General features: G+C 44.9%; 1 protein-coding gene across 1 annotated transcript in view; it reads right to left on the bottom strand.

The window, feature by feature from the left end:
• Window positions 1-20,454, bottom strand: part of LOC109529866 (A disintegrin and metalloproteinase with thrombospondin motifs 20) — a 94,625-nt gene that overhangs the window by 38,325 nt on the left and 35,846 nt on the right. The window contains exons 12-21 of the mRNA XM_019893363.1: window positions 12,803-12,948; window positions 12,509-12,690; window positions 10,760-10,896; window positions 10,550-10,667; window positions 7,646-7,741; window positions 4,439-4,605; window positions 3,177-3,306; window positions 2,034-2,160; window positions 1,149-1,359; window positions 307-471 (exon numbers count right to left, since the gene is read on the bottom strand). Coding sequence (XP_019748922.1) covers window positions 307-471; window positions 1,149-1,359; window positions 2,034-2,160; window positions 3,177-3,306; window positions 4,439-4,605; window positions 7,646-7,741; window positions 10,550-10,667; window positions 10,760-10,896; window positions 12,509-12,690; window positions 12,803-12,948 — 1,479 coding nt within the window. The remainder of the gene's footprint in view (window positions 1-306; window positions 472-1,148; window positions 1,360-2,033; window positions 2,161-3,176; window positions 3,307-4,438; window positions 4,606-7,645; window positions 7,742-10,549; window positions 10,668-10,759; window positions 10,897-12,508; window positions 12,691-12,802; window positions 12,949-20,454) is intronic.

Consider the following 20,454-nt stretch of genomic DNA (forward strand, 5'->3'; position numbering starts at 1 on the left):
TGGGAATTCACCAGAACGTCCATATCACTCACTCCGGGCGATCTGCAGCCATTAATCAATTTACTAAATTAGCATCTCTGTTGACATGGCTGAGTGTGGCTGCCTTTACAGCAGCTCCGATACTTTTTGTGCTTCTCCTTTCTTCCTTTCATAACGTTGCTGCTGTAAATTGGGAATTTCTCCATTGTAAGACGAATAAAGGTTTTCTTATCTTATTATCTTATTCGATAGAATTTGATTCTAAACTGCTCCAAATGCTTGTGGCGCCACTGAACTCGAGGTGCACGTCATGATAATCATCCCCACCTCGGTCCACTCGCTGAGGGTCCACTTGGGACACGGCTGGTCGTTGCAGGCTTCGGTGACCACTCTCTGGTATTCGCCGCACTCCCTGTCCGCCAGCCGCCGGCCCAGATTGTTCATGCAGTACGACTCTCGGCCGCGACTCCCTCGCCCGCACGTCTTGGAGCACTGTGAAAAGAACGCAACGATAATCAGACGGTTTCTTCTGCCGAGCCCAAATTCTGTGAGTCGAGAGGATTGGTTCGATGGCTGTTTTTGGTTTGTTCATAAAAACGACAGGATTGTGATTTGGTAACCTCGTCCAGCTCTCTACCTTCAATCCACCTATCGATCCTCGATCTATCTAGCATCCAATTCTAATTGTACATTTAGTCGGTGGAGCTGTGGTTAAAATAAAGAAATAAAAATCAGCTTGCTGTATGTGTCAGTCGGCATCGATGTTTTCCCGCTGACTCCAGTACTGGCGTGGAACAAAAAGGCCCAGCGCTTCCTTTTAAGACACTGTAGTGAACAATACAAAACTGGCAATGTCACCATTACTGAAGAAGTTCAAGCTGGTGAATGCTGATAGCTAACGGGACATCGCAATAATCATGAAATCATTGACCGAATTATTGCGCCCGTTCTGGGACACCGACAAGGTTTATACAAGCGCCGCACGCAACTCCGAAAAGTAATATTAGCACGATGCTAAGACAACGCCAACAAATAAGCATCTCTTGACTTCAAAGCAGCATTTGCGATTGCAAGCTGGGAGTCCTAGTGAGAAAAAAAAATAAATCGTACTCCTACATTCAATACGTGTCATGCTTTGAATGTGAATTCCCGTCCCCGTTCTCCTCTACCTGTGACCAAGCGCCGTACTGCCAGCTCTTGAGAAGACAATCGCCGTGGCAGCTCTCTCGAGTCGGAGGTTTGACCACATCCACGCAGGAACTGGCCTCCACTCGCTCGCTCTGCCTCTTCATCAGGTTGTACTTCATACATTGCACGTCCAGGCTGCGGTAGCCCGCACCGCACTTAGCTGAGCATTCGCTTTTCCCGGCGACATGCCACCTGGAGACAAAATATGAGCAGAAACAGTCGAATAATACTTACAAGTAGGACAGGTGGCGCGTGTTTAAGTTGGAATGCAAATATAATCTATTATTATGTTGTCTAATAAGATATTGAGTGCCGGTGCACCGATAAAATTAACACACTAAAGCATTTACTTCCCTCTAATTTAGCTTTGGTCCAATTGAAAGCTCCGGTACGATTTTGACAAAGAAAAAAAAAAAAAAAAAAAAAAAAAAAGGCGCATTATGACTTTGACAATGTTCAAACCTGTGATTGAATTCCACCAGGCTCCTTTCCAGAAAAAAAAAAAACTTCTGTCGAACTGAAATTCCTCAACTCACTTAAACATAGGCCCTTGGCACCAGAATGCCAAACTGTGGTGACAAAGTACTACGTTTTACATTTTTTGTGTTGATATTTTTAGGGTGAAGAATTACTCTGACCTGACACTTCACAAGAAATTTAAAACTCATCTTTGAAGATATGATGAATGTAATACATCATTGGCAAAGCCCTGCATTTGTGTCAAAGAAGCTCCTCAACTCACTTCAGCAAAGTTTCTGTATTTGCGAATGCTGAAGCGTCAAAATGCAGGAGTCACTGTGCTTTTGCTTTTTTTTTGTTTGTTTTGTTTTCTGCATATGATTGTTTTCCTTTGATGTGAATCTCACCTGACTTCACAGTCGTGGTTGCAGGGCTCTTTGACAGCAGCGGGACGAGGTAAATGTTCACATCGCTGGTCCGATACCTCGAGGTGATCGCTCTTCCGCACGCAGGCCGGCTTCTGACGCCGCTCACCTGCACCAAAGCACACGGGTGTGCACACACAAAAAAAAAAGCAAATCAAACACATTATGGCAAATCAGTCAGTGCAATCTCACATTTCTTCACCAAAAATTAATCGAGTAGCCTTGTGGGTCCATGACAGTCTCACACCTCATCATGTCGTCTTTTTACTATCGATGTCACGGGACAACTTTGACCCACGGAAAAACAGACTAACCGGCCTTTAACCCTTTCATGCACCCTGTAACCTGATAACATGATAAGCTGTTCACTGTAGTCACCGCTGTCCCTCAAAGGGTTCAAGACAACTTTTGATGAGCTTTGTGCTTGAATGCTCTGCTGTGGCAAAGGTGTCGAGCGAGCTGAGTGGCTGGGTCAAAGTAAGGTCAACAGGAGGGGGAGACACAATTCTTTTTTTAAATGATTCCAGAGGTATTTTTCAAGTGACGCTAATTTGTAGGGACTCCTCAATCCGTGTACTAATTTTCTCTGTAATGTGCTCGTTTGTAGTCATTCCTGTTTGAATTTTAGTGACACTCACCAAGTCACAATTTGGGTCGAATTCCAAAGTGAAGCCACACACACACAAAAATAAAGGGACGGAAATCTGAAAAACCCAAATTTGAACCGGGTGGTGAATGATGTAAAAAAAAAAATACATTGATAAAAATTTTCTTTGTTTGTTTGTCCAGTCATTAGTTTCCTTTCTCGTTTGTGGAAAATAACAACACAATTACCTCATAAATTGACTGTTTGAAAAATCAGTTTCTCAAGTTTCTTTTCTTGTGCAACCCCTCCACGTTTTCATCGAAATCAGTTATGTTCTTTTGGCATAACACTGCTAACCAACATAAAAATGAAACAACACCGCTCGCCTATGGGATTTTGGGCTTGGCAGAGGTAATTGGAGTCGCTCTGTTTTTTCCCACTTGGAAACACATTTCATTTTTGGCCCTTGCGCACATTTTGCTCCACCGCAAAAACCGTTCAAGACTGAAACAGGTGACGGCATGCAGTTGAAGTTGTACCCTGACAGACGCGGTTGCACTCCAGCCATGGGCCCGAGGGATCCCACACAAACTGCTCCCTGTGCTCCTCGATGGGGATATTGAAGGAGTAGCGGACGTCTGGGTTGTAGAGGTTTCCCACACACAAGACCTGCAGTAATGGCAGGGAGAGTCAAGGTCACAGAAAGCTCTCCTTTTTTTTTTTTTTAAATGTTTTTATTTGTTTTATTTTGTCTGCGCAGAAGCTTAACCTTTCAAACGCGTATCAGTTACAAAGTGCTGATAAAGAAGAGGAACACGAAATCAAGACAGTTTCAATCGTGTGGATGTGACAATTGACAGTCAAGTAAACCGCGTGGCAATCGATTGCCTGAAAGATAGTAAAACCTGCACATCAACACCAATATTCCTGTCGAGCACCATTTTAAGGTCTGTGTAGTTCTAAAATAATACAAACACATTTTAACACATATCATATATTTAGAGCGAGCCAGAGAGAGGAAGCAAAGAATAACGAAAATATTGTTGAGACAGTGTACTGGCCCCTTTATGTTTACTGTAAAAGAAAAAACAAAACATTATTTCCAAACTAACAAACATAACTTATCATCCCACAATGCATGTGAATATTGATGTCCAAAGATCTCCATTATAAAACCAATCTACACTCGTCGATTTCTGTAGGCGTAAAAAGCAGGATTGAAGGGGAATGAGAGTCAATAATTTTCAGCAAAAACCAGGCTAAGTTGAAAACTGTACTTCCTGTTTTATATTTTCTTTAGTCCATTTTACAGTGTATCAAACGCAATAGTGGGCTGCCATCTAGTGACTCACATTGGAATCACACCCAAAATAAGAAGCATGGTACAAAATGGAGTTAATATAAACTGTATTTTTTAAAAACTGCAAAATAACAGAACCACAAACTCCTAACCTGCAATGGAAGGGGTTTACTGCACATTCGGGAGCCGAACTCCATTGCAAACCGAGGACATCTTGTACCGTGATTATGTGAGAATCAAAAGTGAAAGAAAATCTGCTATGATGGACGGACGTCGGACAGTCACAGCATTTATACCCGATGTTGCCAAATAGACGCTGTAATGTGGTTGAGCTGTGCCGATATACGTATGATATGTTATTCGAATAGTTTGGGAACTATTACAACAGAAACAGATGAGGATCTGAATTTGGACAAGAGGCAGTACACCTTCGACTGGTTGGAAACACGCATAAACTGAACCAAAACACTTTGTGAAAACAATTCTTAATGGGATGGCGACCTGTAGAACGAGCTCCTCTTCGATGCGATCCGTGCAGTTGATGCGCTCCACTTTGGTGTCAGAGCCGCTGTACTCGATGACCGTTCCCTTGAAAGTGATCTCCCTTTTGAACATGGCCACCACAAAGTTCCCGTTCAGCAAGAAGTTGGACTGGCTATCGGATAATGCTGGAAAAAACAGACCAAAAAAAAAAAACACAACAAAAAAAAAAACAACGATCCATGTGAGCAGGAAAATATGGGAATAGTGCAGTGTTGCCAGCGGATTGTTTTGCAAAACCACACTCGCAGCACGTAGAGACAGTCATAGATTGCATGTATTTCGTGTTAAAACTTGGTGACACTCAGTGACGACTGAGACAAAAAAAAAATAAAAAATGAGAGCACATGGTTCCCCACTGTAGTGAGTAAACACAAGCAAGAATTTTTGCAAGGCCCGGTTCCAAGAAGAATGCATCTAATTGCGACGTTTGCATGCCAAAAGTATGCGCGCGATGAAATCCCTCCACCTTGTTTACATTCGCGTTTGCACGTTGTTGGAACCAGAGTTTTAGACCAAAGATGATTGTGGGTTTGGGGTGAATCGCTGCAAAGGGACCGATGTGCAAAAACATGAGCATACAAGGACAGTGGTTACCTTGCCTTATGGGTTTAATTTGTTCTGTGACCACGCTCGAAACTGAAATGACGTGTGGATTGAATCAATTTCAGATGCCATTCATCTGTTCCAGTTCCTAAAATGACACTATATTGTCAAAACTATCAATTTTGGCATCTGGGCGCACGGGTCGTCACGGGTTCCATCACTTTAAAGACAGCCGTTGACAGTCCGAACAATTGGATACAAGCAATGTTCACTACCAAAAAAAAAAAAATGCGATGTGTCTGTCAACACATCAATTGGAGACGCTGCGTCGTCCAGCGTTCGCGCCGTCTCACCAATTCCCTCACAACGACCGGGAAAAAGAGCCCCGAGGCTGAGTAAAAAGAAATCTGCACAATTGAAGCATGTGAACTAAGAAATGGCGATGTCCAACGTGTCATGTAATTTACAGCTCCGAGCTGCCTTGCGACCGAGCACTTTTTAGCTGGCTGAGTCCAGGGCTGTAGCCAAGTCATTTGGATGCCAAATGCAAACACACAGTCATCGTGAACACTAAAAATAAGCTAAGTGCAGTGTGAAAAGGCCTCAACACTTCAGAACACCAGGCTCTCAACATTTTGGTGCCACCAAATCGTTGTGTATCTTGTGGCTCCAAAAAGGCCCTTGAGATCCCCATTTCGTTTGTGAAATCATCTCTTGGCAAACAACTCTTTTGCAGGATGGTGGACATGAACAAAAAAAAAAAAGAGATTTTACTACAAAAATGAAACAAAAGTGTGAACAGCAAAAGTCACATCATTTTTTTTGGTTGTATTTTGTGCACTAATATAGTCATGAGATGATTTTTTAACATTCTCTTTCATTATTTTCCCAATCACAAAGTGATTGTGGTGATTCGTCAGCCCGAACACGGTTTAGAACCACTCAGTTCGAGGGACAAATGTGACACAGCGCTGCAAACGGCCTTCATGTCGTTTTTTTTTTTTTTTTTTCCAGCCACATGTGTTTCCTGACAGAGGAACTGGAGAAAGTCTTGAACCTCACTTGAACTAAAATGTCTTCATTTTCTTGCCCGCCTCTGTGCCGAGCGATCCGCTTTCACCCACATGCGTCTAATTAGCACCTAGCGCCGCTTCATTTATCCTTCTCAAGGGCAGCTGACACACCATTTACTTTGCCCAATTGGTGGCCCTTGTTGCCTTGGCCCCCCGAGAATTATACCCCCCCTCCATTGTCCGTCCACATTGCCTTCGCATACACGAAGCGCAAAAGACAGTTATCGAGTGGCTTTCTGGCAATGGCTTTCCTCCTCGGCTGCGTGGGTCACCGCAATGGGCCGTTTGGGAGGCGGGGCCCGGGGCGTAATGGCATCGACCTAACTTCGTGAGAGGGGGCTCATGTAAGCGTACTCATCTGCTTATTCAGGAGGGAGAACCAGCTATCACTAAACTTTTTTTGATAACATTCTATTTCGTTGCCTGAAAAAAATACGTTTATATTCTAGAGTTTAAATTCACGCATGGAGTGGTAATCTTTGGAGAACAACGTTGGCTTTATCAGTTGGTGGCGCCAATGCGCCACTGAGACGGTTTGCCAACCTGCCGATTGAAGAACGAGGAAGGACAACAAATTAGGTACAGTCGGGTTTTGTGCGCACATTTTATATGCGGGTTAAGAGCAGACCAAATTTTATTCCTGTGTGTTGGAGGCGTGCGAAACTCCTTTTGGTCGCCGGCCACATCATAGTTTTGGTTTCCTTCAAAGGGCCATTATGACTCTGGATCTAAATATGTTATGACCCTAAACCCTCTAAACCTCACCCGATTGTATATGCACAACAAATTGATGGATCGTTTTGAAATCAGAGCTGAGTACATTTATTTTCAAAGAGGGATTGGCAACAAAAACTCCTTGCAATACTGTATCTTGACATTTTTAAAAGTGAAGACGTTCCTGGTATTTTACCAGACACATGAAGGCGATGCTCTTCATTTGCTTTTGCGGGCCACATCGAAGGATGCGGCGGGCCACATCTGGCCCCCGGGCTTTCAGTTTGACACCAGTGTTATTCAGTTTATTGCTGAGTACAATTTTTCTTTTGAAAAATCATGTTAAACAACACAGTTTGATGTTTTTGGGCTCTGGGATAGATTAACTCCATTTCCATTCACTTCAATGGGGAAAGATGATTTGAGATACAAGTGGAATCAGGGAGTGGCTTCAACTTGTATCTCAAGGCCCCCGAAAAACGAACTTGAAATGGATTTACAATTCCACTTGCTGAATTTTACTCTCTAATGGCCACATGATTCAAATAAAAAAGTGACTTTAGAAAATAACATTAAAACTATTATTGTAAAACCCTTCCAACAATCCCATGATTTTACCCTTGGGCCTCAATATCCCTTCTTTCCAGACAACTGGACTTCATCAGCTTCATAAGAGAGGATTTAGTGCAAGTGTGACGTTCCCGAATGTTTTTTTTGTATTTTTATCCTGCTCTGCTCCTAATCAATTGTCAAGCGAGCGTCCAGCTTCAATTTTGGATCAGTGCTTCTTAGAAAACTTATTCCTCAAAAAAACCGCATCATCGCTCCGACTCACCGAGGTAGTTGTCGTCTTCCGGTTTTCCCGAGTAGCTGACCTGCTTGATATCAATGTTGGTAGCACCAGCTGGGATGCGGACCACAATGTTGTAGCCTGAAGAGGAAAAACAGACAGAAAGCATGAGGAGATCAGATGCATTTTGAAGTTTTTTTTTTCTTTTTTTAATAGTTTCACCATGTTCCAAAAGGGATGTCCGCTTCCAACCACTGGGGACTTACACACTTGGAAAAACACCCCCCCCCCCACAACCCCCCTCCAAAAAAAAATAAAAATCAGGTCTCGTCTCAAATAACCTGCACGAGGGCTTGTTGAAGTCTCACAGGCCCGGTCATGAAATGAGATGTAATTATTCCCCGAACCGACGATTTGGCCTGTAATTACCACACTGAAAATGTTGACCCGAGAGAAACTAACACAGAGAACAAGTGGGCATGACAGAAAGAATAACCCCAAAAGGACACATGTGACCAAGCATGTCAATTTTAAAATTGTTCCAAATAAATTATTCTGCAATTGTTTGATGGGGGTTCGAACAATCAGGCGTACGTGAAGGAACAGCCGTTATGATGGGATTATTGGCTTGGCTTGGCTGCAGCTGTTGTGAAAGCGCTATAGAAATAAAGATGGATTCGAGTGTATTGTAAAATAAACACCATTTAGCAGATTAATGAACTGAATTAAGGTGCCATAAAAACACCCGAGCAACAGGGGACTCGCGGTTAGCAGGACCGCTTCACAGTTGTGAGGTTCAAATCTCGACGTGTGCACGCTCTCCCCGTGCTTGCGTGGGATTTCTGCCAGGCTTCTGGCTTCCTCCCACATTCCAAAAAAAAACACACGGCGAAGACTTTAGGTGAACTGAAAAAAAGTTGTTGTTGAATTGACACCATTTTTTTTCGTCAAGTGGTTGCAGAAATTCAAATCATCTGGAGCCAGAGACTTTGTAACGTCTACTTAAAAACGTTTCTGATTCCAGATGATATTTACTTTCGTGCAACCGGTTGACAAAAAAAAAATGGAGTAAATCCAACACACCATTTTTTTTTCAGTGCAGTTGTACACGCACGATGGGATTCGCACGCAGAATCACTCGACTTTGAACCAGACTCGTGGCCACAGCAGCGCCAGCTTTTCAGCCTTCTATTCCAAAATAAGAGCGGAGGGGAAAAGATGTTGGCGTGGCTTCACTAACACCTCCAGCCACAGGGGGGCCTGGGGGGCAGCACTTGGTTTACATATCATCCAGTTATCGTCTACACAAGTCATGCCAGTTTCACCTTTCGGAGAAAAGGAAAAAAAAAAAAGCACCTTTCCGAACTTCCTTTGTGGCATTTGGAGGCGATGCAGTGGAATAATAATTTCATGACAATGGTAATAAATGGTCTATCAATCTTTTTTTTTTTGGTTTGTTTGTTTTTGATTTTAAAACATGGCTTTTCCTCACTCGGCTCACGTGCGATCTGGGGCTCATCCCAGTTAAGTTTGTGAGAGAGATGCAGCCGTAAAAAAAAAAAAAAAAAAGTCTACCCCTTGACTAAACAACCAAATGAGAAAAGAAAATGAGCACAAACATGATGAGGCTTCGATTGAATGAATCACGTTGGCTCGTTTAAAAACGATGAGGTCAGCGCCCACATTTGAACATTTGATAGTTCGAGACAATGATCAGTCCCCAAATTTGGCCGAGGCCTGACTATTCCCTGAAACAATCCGAGTGCATTTAAATGACAACAGGCATGACATCAGTACGGTACTTAGCACAGCCAAAAAGTCTTTCAGTGCCATGTGGCTGTTTGTTTGTCCAAGGAGATACAACAAAATACTCAATCAAGCGCACAAACCATGGACGAATCCTGTAAGACTGGATGTATATGACCCCGGCACTTCATGTCAGCGTAAATACAAAAAAAACGCATCCGAATCAGGCCTTTTCCAAATGTGGATCGGCTATCTTCCAAGTTGGGTTTTCATCTTAACTCATTCAGTATCAGCCAATTCTGGACCAAGTCTGAAAAGACGTTTAAAAAACGTCTTTGGGAGTGAATGAGTTAATTAGGTTCGGAGAATCTGCTGCAAATCATCCTGTACCATTGTGAAGTCTTTCAGCTTTCCTGATTTTTGGGGCGCATGGCTAAAATGCTGCCTGGTGACGCACTTTGGCTCCGGTATGAGTCACACCTCCACCATTTTATTGATTATCCGGCGCAACTGTGATATGCAGTTAGCTAGCCGCGATGGAGCTGGTGTGACATGCACACGCCCGCAGTTGCGCCCTCTCCTGCGGGCAGGGACAGAGCGGTGGCTTAGTCTTCAAATCTTGTTTGGAGGGAAAGGCAAGACGAAAGATGTTCTGAAATAAGTCTGTCGCGCCTGATATAAAGAAACCTCCATGCTAAAGAACATCGTGAAAGAGTTGAGAGGGCTGAGAGCACGAGAGACGGGTTAGCAATTGCGACGCCTCCAAACGACGTGACTTATAATTGAAGTTTCGTGAGCATAAATGATTTGGTGACAAGAAAATTTCATCCCCGCTGGTTGCATTTAATGATGTCATAAATCAATAGGCACACACATACATACACAACAACTACATAGCCGCATGGACTTAGCCCGTTATGCGTTACGCATTCAACCAAATTGGTGCCACTTGCGTCCTCAATTTTCCATGAGGCAAATTGTGATAAAGCGTCCTGCACATTGATATGTATTGTGTCTAAAGTTAACATTCAAATTAACCAAAGCGTCATGGCGAAAGTGACGTTATTTGCTAATTTTATGCTACTTGCTAAAAACACACCAAGAGTTTCAGTTCCCCCAAAAAGTGACGTGATAAAACAAGTTCTGAGATGAACCAATCGACATTGAGTTGTTCAATATGCATTTAGTGCTCACGGGACTCACCATACTGAGCATCGTTGAACGTCCCCGCCTGTGTTTTGCACGAGGAGTTGTCTCCACCGCACACGCCGCACTTGTCATTCCTGGCCTTCGAGTTCAGGATGTGATCGCAGCCCGCTTGCTGGAGACAAAACGTTTGCGTTGTGTAGATACTGTAACGTCCTCGTGCAATTTGAGATTGCCCGATGGTGCGAGGGAAGCGAACAGACGAACCCTGCAGAGGCCTTGAACGCAGATGTCGTATGTGTCGGTGCCACAGGGCGTGCCGTCGATGACGCGATCCTTCAGCTGGTAATAGGCCGTCGTTCCGGCAACCCGGCAGAAGAGCTTGCAACGATCGTTCAGTTGGACTAAAGGGGGAAACAAATCGTTACGTTAGAAGAGAAGACGCATTTGGTTAAAGACGCCGGGTGAAGCAAGTTAAACTGCAACAAAGTGGGGACCATGGAGTACCGTGTTGAAATGGTTCCAGATAAGCAAACATTTTTACATCTGAGACCTTGTGATATGGGTCACATGACACCGGGGGAAGGAAAATGCCTAATTGGGCCCAGTTTTTCACGCATAGGTTTACTCGCTTTTGTTGCTAGCAGTCAAGACATTACTGATTACTGGTATGCGTTGTGTCATTTTGATTTACACTGCAGCTTGTCGGAAAAAGTGTCATTTCTTCACTTTTGTCCCGTTCAAAAAAAACATAATTAAACATTCACAAACCTGAGTGGTTCACTAACGTTTGAGAGATACTCTGTATGAACCAAGGCCAGAACCGTAACTAAGGCCTTGTTGTGTTTTAAATCTATCAAGACAATTTTTCGGGGAAACAAATCATTACGTTAGAAGAGAAGACGCATTTGGTTAAAGATGTCGAGTGAAGCAAGTTAAACTGCAACAAAGTGGGGACCATGGAGTACCGTGTTGAAATGGTTCCAGATAAGCAAACATTTTTACATCTGAGACCTTGTGATATGGGTCACATGACACCGGGGGAAGGAAAATGCCTAATTGGGCCCAGTTTTTCACGCATAGGTTTACTCGCTTTTGTTGCTAGCAGTCAAGACATTACTGATTACTGGTATGCGTTGTGTCACTTTGATTGACACTGCAGCTTGTCGGAAAGTGTCATTTCTTCACTTTTGTCCCGTTCAAAAAAAAACATAATGAAACATTCACAAACCTGAGTGGTTCACTCACGTTTGAGAGATACTGTGTATGAACCAAGGCCAGAACCGTAACTAAAGCCTTGTTGTGTTTTAAATCTATCAAGACAATTTTTTTGTAGCTTTTACATCATGTGGCTTTTGGACTCCACTAAGATCCAACTGAAGACGGACGGGAACACGAAGACCTGAGATTGGCTGCAGTCGAAGCAAAGCAACAGATATCATTGCGCACGATCTAGCCAAAAACGAAGGCCCAAGAATTCAGTGCGACCGTACAACTGTATCCCCAAACTCAAGAGACAGCCACAATCGGAATGTAAAAAGGAGCATCAAATTCTCCCAAACAACACGTTGACTTACTGCCACTGTATTTGGGGACCCAGCGGACGGTCGGAGGTAGACCATTGATGTTGAAGTGTTTGCCGTCGAACTGAGAGCACTGGTCTTCCCGGAAGTCTTTCCGTCCTCGCGGACACGGCTCGGTGTTGCAGGAGCGGAATTTCATCCGTCGTCCCACGCAGAATTTGCCGCCATTTCTAGGCCTGGAATAAGACCCAGGAACAGAAAATAAGACTTTGTCTAGTTGCTCACTAACCAAAGTTCCTGTTTCGATTTGAACTCAATTTGTAGGGTCGGAACTTTCGGCCATCTTACTCGGGCTTGTTGCAGTCTCTGGCTAAAAACGAAGGCCCAAGAATTCAGTGCGACCATACAACTGTATCCCCGCAAACTCAAGAGACAGCCACAATCGGAATGTAAAAAGGAGCATCAAATTCTCCCAAACAACACGTTGACTTACTGCCACTGTATTTGGGGACCCAGCGGACGGTCGGAGGTAGACCATTGATGTTGAAGTGTTTGCCGTCGAACTGAGAGCACTGGTCTTCCCGGAAGTCTTTCCGTCCTCGCGGACACGGCTCGGTGTTGCAGGAGCGGAATTTCATCCGTCGTCCCACGCAGAATTTGCCGCCATTTCTAGGCCTGGAATAAGACCCAGGAAGAGAAAACAATAAGACTTTGTCTGGTTGCTCGCTAACCGAAGTTCCTGTTTCGATTTGAACTCAATTAGGGTCGGAACTTTCGGCCATCTTACTCGGGCTTGTTGCAGTCTCTGGTGGTGCTCCGTGTCCCTCCGCCGCAAGACCTGGAGCAAGCGCTGTAGGGCCCCCAGGCCCCCCATTCCCCGTGGACCGGCTGCAAGTGCAGCTCCTTGTTGACACACATCCCGTGTCGGCAATACTGCAAGCATATCAATCACAGCAAGACGTGCGGATCCCGTTAAGAGACAGCGGCATCGAGATTTAGTGTCGGCGCACCTGGGAGAGGTGATCCCCTTCGACTTTCAAATCCTCTGTTTACATCAAGCTGTATTTGAAAAGAAGCCCTAATTCCGAGTATATCCTCGGGGGAATGTATACAATTCCGCCAGCTGTGCGGCGCAAACCTAAAGTGAAATATAGAGTGCGCTTCCAATGGAATTATAAATCGGCAGTATTATTACACTGAAGGTGTGGAACCTTTCATTGTCACTTCATAGATTGTCCAGACGCACTGAAGGATTTATGGAATGGTTGTGAATTCACACGGAGGCATTCATTTTTGCCCCTTTGTTAGAGCTGCAGCTGTTGTGAAAGCGCTATATCGATAACATTTTTTGTCTTGACTCGGTTTGAATGCCGCTAGCCTTATGACGTGCCGTTCGTCATTCACTCCATGGATGGCGTCATCTTTTCTCATGATCACCACGCACATTTTCTGCTATCTACCGCAACACACTGTTCGGGTGTGGTGCACCTTGTCTTGACTTCTAACTTCTTGGCTTCTCCCCATCAGAACCGGCGGGATAAGCTGAGAGTCGTTTCCTAACCTTTAGCTTCTACTCAAATGCTGTGCTGATCTCCAAAGGGATGTAACTCCACCACCTACAGGGATCTGTTAGTCATTACGCTTGTTTACAAAGCTGGGCAAGACTCTCTTCCATGCCAAAAAAACGTACTTGGCCCCCCCAAAAAACAACAACAACAACAACAACAGCAACATCAGAAAATAAGGTCACCGAGTCAAGAGCCAACCTTCACTTTGGCCAATTCCTGCTTTACTCCTCTTCCTTTCTGACAAACACCAGATACTTTGAGAACTCCTGTAATTTTGCAACCCTACTCCAAACACAGGAGGGACTGAAGAACCCTGGTACTTGGAATCAATACCGCAAGCCTCCTTTCTGGCAAAAAAGTGATAACAGCTCTCCTTTGTACGAACGCGAAGGCCATTCTCTTACTAAATAGCATATCGGACGGGTTGAGTTCACTGGAAGAATGCGGGACAAGACGGCGACGGTCTGTGCACGCACGGAGACCGACGTCCAGCAGCACCTTGATTAGGAAACCCAAGTGCCGTGATAAGACCGGAAACTGCAGTTGCAGGGTGTTATCCCTTCCACATGAGAAACCTATTGTCGCTAATATCACTCCCACAGGCCGGCCTCCCATCACACTGCAATACAATAAATCCTCGGCTTTGGACGAGAGTTGCTTCCGTGATTAAACTTGGAAAAGTTCAGAGGCCGCGGGAGGAGATGATGTCAACTAATCCCCAGGGTAATGGCTAATCTGCGATATAAATCCAGGGTTATCACAGGAGGAAAACACCTGCACACAAATCACAAACTGGCTTTTCTCTGCTTGGCTTGTTTGTGTGTTTTACACACTTGCCGCACCTATTGATGGAGTGGAAAGACAGTGCACAATGACACCACCGGTGTGAACAGCTGCAGGCTACGCCGCAAGCATTTCCCTAATCCGGACTGCAACATCCCGGAGTTTTTTTTTTTTACTCCTCGCGACTGATGGTTCTGTTGGAGCTCTCAAGCAGGAATGAGATCCAGCAGGCAGGGGCGAAATGGCTTTCACAGCAAACAGGTGTGAAGTTCATTTGAGCTGGCGATGTCAAATTCAAGATCATGTAGTCTTCAAAGATTTTCCAGCATCCCACAGCTGGGGTCAACTACACTGCAACACATTTGGTGGAAACTGACGGTGAATCCACATTTTACTGTAGTAACCCCAGAGAGCTCAGAAACGCCATGTTTGGAATACGTGAAAAGAATCCCCCCCTTTTTTTCTCACTACAAAGACTTTCCTCACATTCCCATCACCACTTTTCCTTCCATACCTCCCTTTTTCTCCCTATGGGAAGTTGTAAGGGCCACCGCAGCGCGGCGAACCCCAAAGAAGTGTCAAACATGAGAGGGGGTTGTCTATCAGAGAGCTGCAAAGGCTGTGTAAGCCTCTGAAGTATTCCGCTGCCCCCTTTCCCCCATTTGCACCCTGTGTTTACAAGCCTCGCGTCTGCCTTCAAAAGGTGATGCACCTGAGAAGAAGAGAATGGATGGGAAACAGGGGGAGAAAAAAAAAACATCTGTGTATGATGTTCCGTATGTATGGTAAAGATATTTGGTGGCAGAAGTGGGACCCAGAGGAGACCGCAACCTAAACACAGAGCCTTAGATTGCTCTGGCAGCTTGGCGTGTGATGTATGTGGCCCACAAGAGGGCACTTACATTCTTTGGAAAATACAGTGCTGCTCTGAGTTCAATTTGTTCTGTGTCCATCTCAAATTGTATTTGCCTGTTGAAATGAATGGAAATGCCATTAATACGTTCCAGACTCCCCGAAAAACACAACCAAAAATAAGGACATTGCACTCTACAATATTGTACCGTATAAGAACATACAGTAATAACAATTACATTTTGTGTAAAGAACGAAACAGTTTGCGAATCATGATCAATTCATTTTTTCTCCTTCCGATGTTCACATTTTAAAAACAATTTCTTCTCATAGAAAAATAATCAAAATGGATAGTGTTTGCTGAATGCTGAACCGAGGTCCGACATGACCTCATGGTGGCAGAACTCAGACTTTAGAGATGCATTTTTCTGGGCCTTCAACTTTAAAGGTCAACATTACTGTGGCTCTCCCAGTATTTAGCTTAACTAGGACAATGATGCCGCACCAATTCCTCACATAAAGACTGCACTGTGTGTTCAGCCATAGTGATTGATTGGCCCCCCGGTGGCTTCTCATGGGGGGGAGATGTGGGCGCACTCAATTCCAATTAACTATCAGTCGAGCGGGATTGCTGAGGTGAAAGGCCTGTATTGAGTTGACTTTTCCTCGAAAGGTTGTCAAAACTTGGAAATGAGGGGAGACATTTGAAGGTCTTGCCAGAGCAGCCTGTCCAGCTGTAACGAGCGTATGCTTCAAATTAGGAATTTGACGAAGACACACTTTAACTGGACGACAACACGTGCACACATCCACCCCATTGCTGGCCCTATAAGCACGCCACACGTAAAGCCTGGTGCGCAAATATTAATTTTTAACATCTGAACCAATTTTTTAAATGGGAGAGACCGCACACATGAGGAGGAACCATCGGCTTGTTGGCACACCACACACACACACACACACACACACACACACACACGACAAGATATTTCATCATATCAAGACTGACCTTTGCAAAGCAATTTTGCAATTTTGTGTCACTGGGCAGCCACACTGCCGGTAAATGACTAGAAAAGCTAGTTTGCTAATCGGGTAGCTTGACTGCTGTGGAAAACACATTTTTATTGTGGTGAGAAACATGTGGGACATGTTATACAACCACTCACCTCAAACTGTTGTGTTTCTATTTGTGAAGTCCACATTTCACCACTTATACAGGAAACCACCATTATCAGTGGTGGATCGGGACCGACCCCATCACAAAAAAAATCACAAGAAATTCACTCGGGATGAGCATGGACCGATATCGGGTGTTTGGGAGGCTGCTGATACCAGCCACCGATACGAAAGGCAAAAGAAATCTGATCGAATAAGTCCTCCTCGGCAGTAGTTGGCGCTATGCTGCTGCAGTGTGACACCTTGGAGAATCATCATCTCATTGTGTTAAATGAAAAGTTACGTCTCAAAAGGACTAGAGCTATCGACTCTGGAGGTATTAGTACTAGGTATCGGTGAGTAGTCAAAGAGTGAATACTCATACCGGTATCGGACTGAAAAAAGTGGTTTTGAACATCCCTACAGTTAACACACTTTTAAAAACGTTTAGAATCAATTCGTTGTATTAAACCGAAAATATATCTTAAGAAATCCATCCATCCATTTTGTGATCCGCTTTATCCTCACAAGGGCGGCTGGGGGTGCTGGAGACTATCCCAGCCGTCTTTGGGCAGTAGGCGGGGGACACCCTGAACCGGTTGCCAGCCAATCGCAGGACACACATAGACAAAAAAACAAATAATCTATGCGGCCACAAGAGTGGAGACCAAGCCAAGGCCAGCAGGAACGCCGTCTGAGGATGGCAGCATCTGCTCGGAGCTTCTTGGCTGGCTGCTTTGGATGCTGGCGCCCTGTAATTGACAGGAAATTGTCGCAGCAAGCCGCTCATGTGTTCACCTAAGCCATACATCACCGCAGGAATGAGAAGGCAGGAGGCAGCTGATTTAAAAAAAACCCTGCGACTCTTTCATTTGGCCCATTGCGACACGGAATCATCTTTCATGTCGCAGCCGTTGTTTCTTAAGAGTCTTGCCGTTCGGAGTTCAGAACTGGAGCACGGGAGGATTTGCGACTCAGACGCCCTGCAACCCAAAACCCTTGTACTCTCCACAATGCACGTTTACAACACACTTCTCCATAAAAGGACCGCCACTGTAGATTTGCAATACGGCCTTCTGCTTTATTGCACTGATAATAAATTGACCTGAAAGTGTGACACAATAAAGAGAGGCTACATATAGACATATTTCTTCCGCAGCCGGCTGGTGCATAACTGGTCCGTGTATTCGACGTCGCCTGCTTGCGCTGTGATGAAAGGATGTGGACACAAAAGATGAGATAGGGTTGGAGATAGGAGAGCCTGACCCCACAGAAGCCCTTGGGGTTTCAGATATCAGCACGTTCCCTTTGCCTCTGTCCTTCTAGAGCACGGGTGGAAAACTCAAGGCCCGGGGGCCAGATCTGGCCCGTCACATAGGTTGGGAATGTTTTCCCTTTTACTTTAAAATGGCTTACTTTAACCAGGATCCATTACAGTGCCATGGCCAATGGTAGAACCCCAGTTGATATTGCCAGCAATCCTTATTGGCTCATTTCTAGCTAGCTAATTAGCTAGCTGGCTAAAACGCTGGCTCTCCTGTCCAGCAAAGGATAACAAAGATATCGGTGGTGGGCTATTTGCACTCATGATCTATGACTTCAAGAATGAATTACAGCTACTGAATGCACAGAAACTATGTGCATTAATTCAGAATGGCCATGGCCATACACAGTACACAGATTGTGAAATATTTTGTATATAAACCAAATGTGGCTCGGTAGCAGTTGTATGATGTTCTAAGATTCGTTCAGATTCAAGTCAGAACATTCTGATCGCTTTTCCACGCCCACTTGAACCCCAATTCGAGTCACCCCACCGATTTGTGCATTGGCCTCCTAACATGCATGTATTTGAAACGTGTGAGAAAAGTGGAGACCCCAAAAAAGCCATGCAAACTCAAACCCAGATCCTCAGAACTGGGTGGCAGACATACCAATTACAAGATAACTACTGTGCTGTCCACAGCAACAGACCCTCATTATTATTTCATATTCACTCGACTGATGGAAAAGAAACATCCAATGCAGATATTATGGGTGTGAGATAGTGATAGCAGTGCACCAATTCCAAGTTACAGCACACACACACGCCGTTCCACCGCAAGTGTGTCATGCTGCCAGGAAGCTCGGGCCAAACACTCGCCTCTTCTTCCACCAACAAACTCAATTCTGGCCCGCTTTTGCTTGTCAAGACCTGGCTGTCTCACTCTAATTGGCTCAAACAAAAGCAGGTTGTCATTCTCCCCCCTTGCGGAATGCTCTGGAAATATAGAACAACTCCCCGTTTCATTGGCCACTCAATTGAGTACCCATCAAGACGATCTGGGAGTGCTATACGACAGATAAATGGACACATTCCAACGGTCCGGCTTGGGCTATTCAAGTGCCTTTTGGACGACAAAACACGAGTCGTTCATCAAATGCCACCATCTTCCTCCGCCACCCACTGTGTGGCTACGTGGTGAGAAGCGGGATCTTCAAAAGGTCCGGCATGTGGATGGAGGGGCTGAGCGGACCCCGGCTTTGGCTCGACAGGCCACTATTGAGAATGCTTGCTGGCCCTTAAACTCCACACACACACACACACACACACACACACACACACACACACACACACACACACACACACACACACACACACACACACACACACACACACACACACACACACACACAATCTTACGTAAAGAGGACTACCACAGGCACGTACACGCAAAAAAACAAACAAAAACCCCCCCAAAAAAACATCAGGCTGGATCCGGTGCAGAAGAAGACAGAGGGACGGTTGGGGATGTGTGGGTTCATAGGGGGAAGGTGGTGGCGGTATTTATAGGCCACAAGTGATGGGATGCCCTCATTAATTCATGGCTCATTGAGCCAGATGACAGACACGCCGCCAAGAGGTCATGTGACCACATTACTCACTCCAGCACCCTGTGTGGGGGGCTCGCTGAGGGGAAACAGAGGGCTGGGGGAAACAGAATGCCCCATTTCAACAAAAGTGCAGACCATCTATTTCTTTGCACTGTCCATCGATGGAGGACACACCGCAGTTTGGTATCTGAATTACCTGATGAGGTGTGTTTCGTAACCTGAGGTTACGAACGACTGAGGCGGGGGAAGATGACCACGTAACAGGTGAACTGAGAAGGGTTTGGCTAAATATGTACAGATCATACCATGACGCAACTAGACGTCATTTGTGTCTCATTTTCCACGAGAGATGTTCCGATAACGGCGGTCTCGCGACATTAAAATTGCCGCGATATCGTCGTCGTCGTCATGTCACAATATTAAAAGCGCCACATCTGTTAAATAGGCCAGTTTATTTTCCATTTGTGCAGTTCCAGCACCCTCTGGTGGTTAGTTGACGAATGTCGTTGAATTTGAATTAGGTATGTTTTGGTCCGCTATCTTTAAGACCCACGCTAATCGGCATATGAAAGGGGAACGTAACACATTTGAGTTTCTACAGAAATCGACTCACAATGTGCTAATGTGTGCAGTAGCATTAAGTGTCTCAATATCAAGCGTTATTCGTGGTATCAACCGAACACAGCATTGTGAACTACATGTCCCATGATACTTTGCACCGCTGAGCCGAAAGGAGCACTTGGCAAAAAAATGACTCGCCGATCTGATTTCTTAGTCACTGCTGTTACGTACAAAAACACAATATTGCACCATTTTCCCCATAAGGAAAGAAAATAATGTGAAAATGCGGCGAAGAAATCTATGTATTCAAGTTAGGCTCGCTAAGTGAGTGGCAACGTAAGATGGCGGATGGCGGTTTCACTCCTTGCAACAGCGAATAAGCAGCATCGCCGTGCATACAAGTACTTCCGGTACTCAAAAGACCAGGATATGTTGCGGCTCGAGCAAATGTTCCTCCAAAGGAGGCCTCTGATCACGTTTATATGACCAACTATTTGGATTAGAAAAGGGGCATCCTAACGATCTTATTGTTATTTATATGAGCATATCGTCGCTATTGGAGAGTTTAGTAATCCAGGCCCAGAGAGGCCATGTCTTTAATCCTCGCCATGTAGCCGCCTTCAAGTCCACACACACACACACACAC

Source organism: Hippocampus comes, unplaced genomic scaffold (genome assembly GCF_001891065.2).
Source record: "Hippocampus comes isolate QL1 unplaced genomic scaffold, H_comes_QL1_v1.1 scaffold62, whole genome shotgun sequence".
Lineage (NCBI taxonomy): Eukaryota > Metazoa > Chordata > Actinopteri > Syngnathiformes > Syngnathidae > Hippocampus > Hippocampus comes.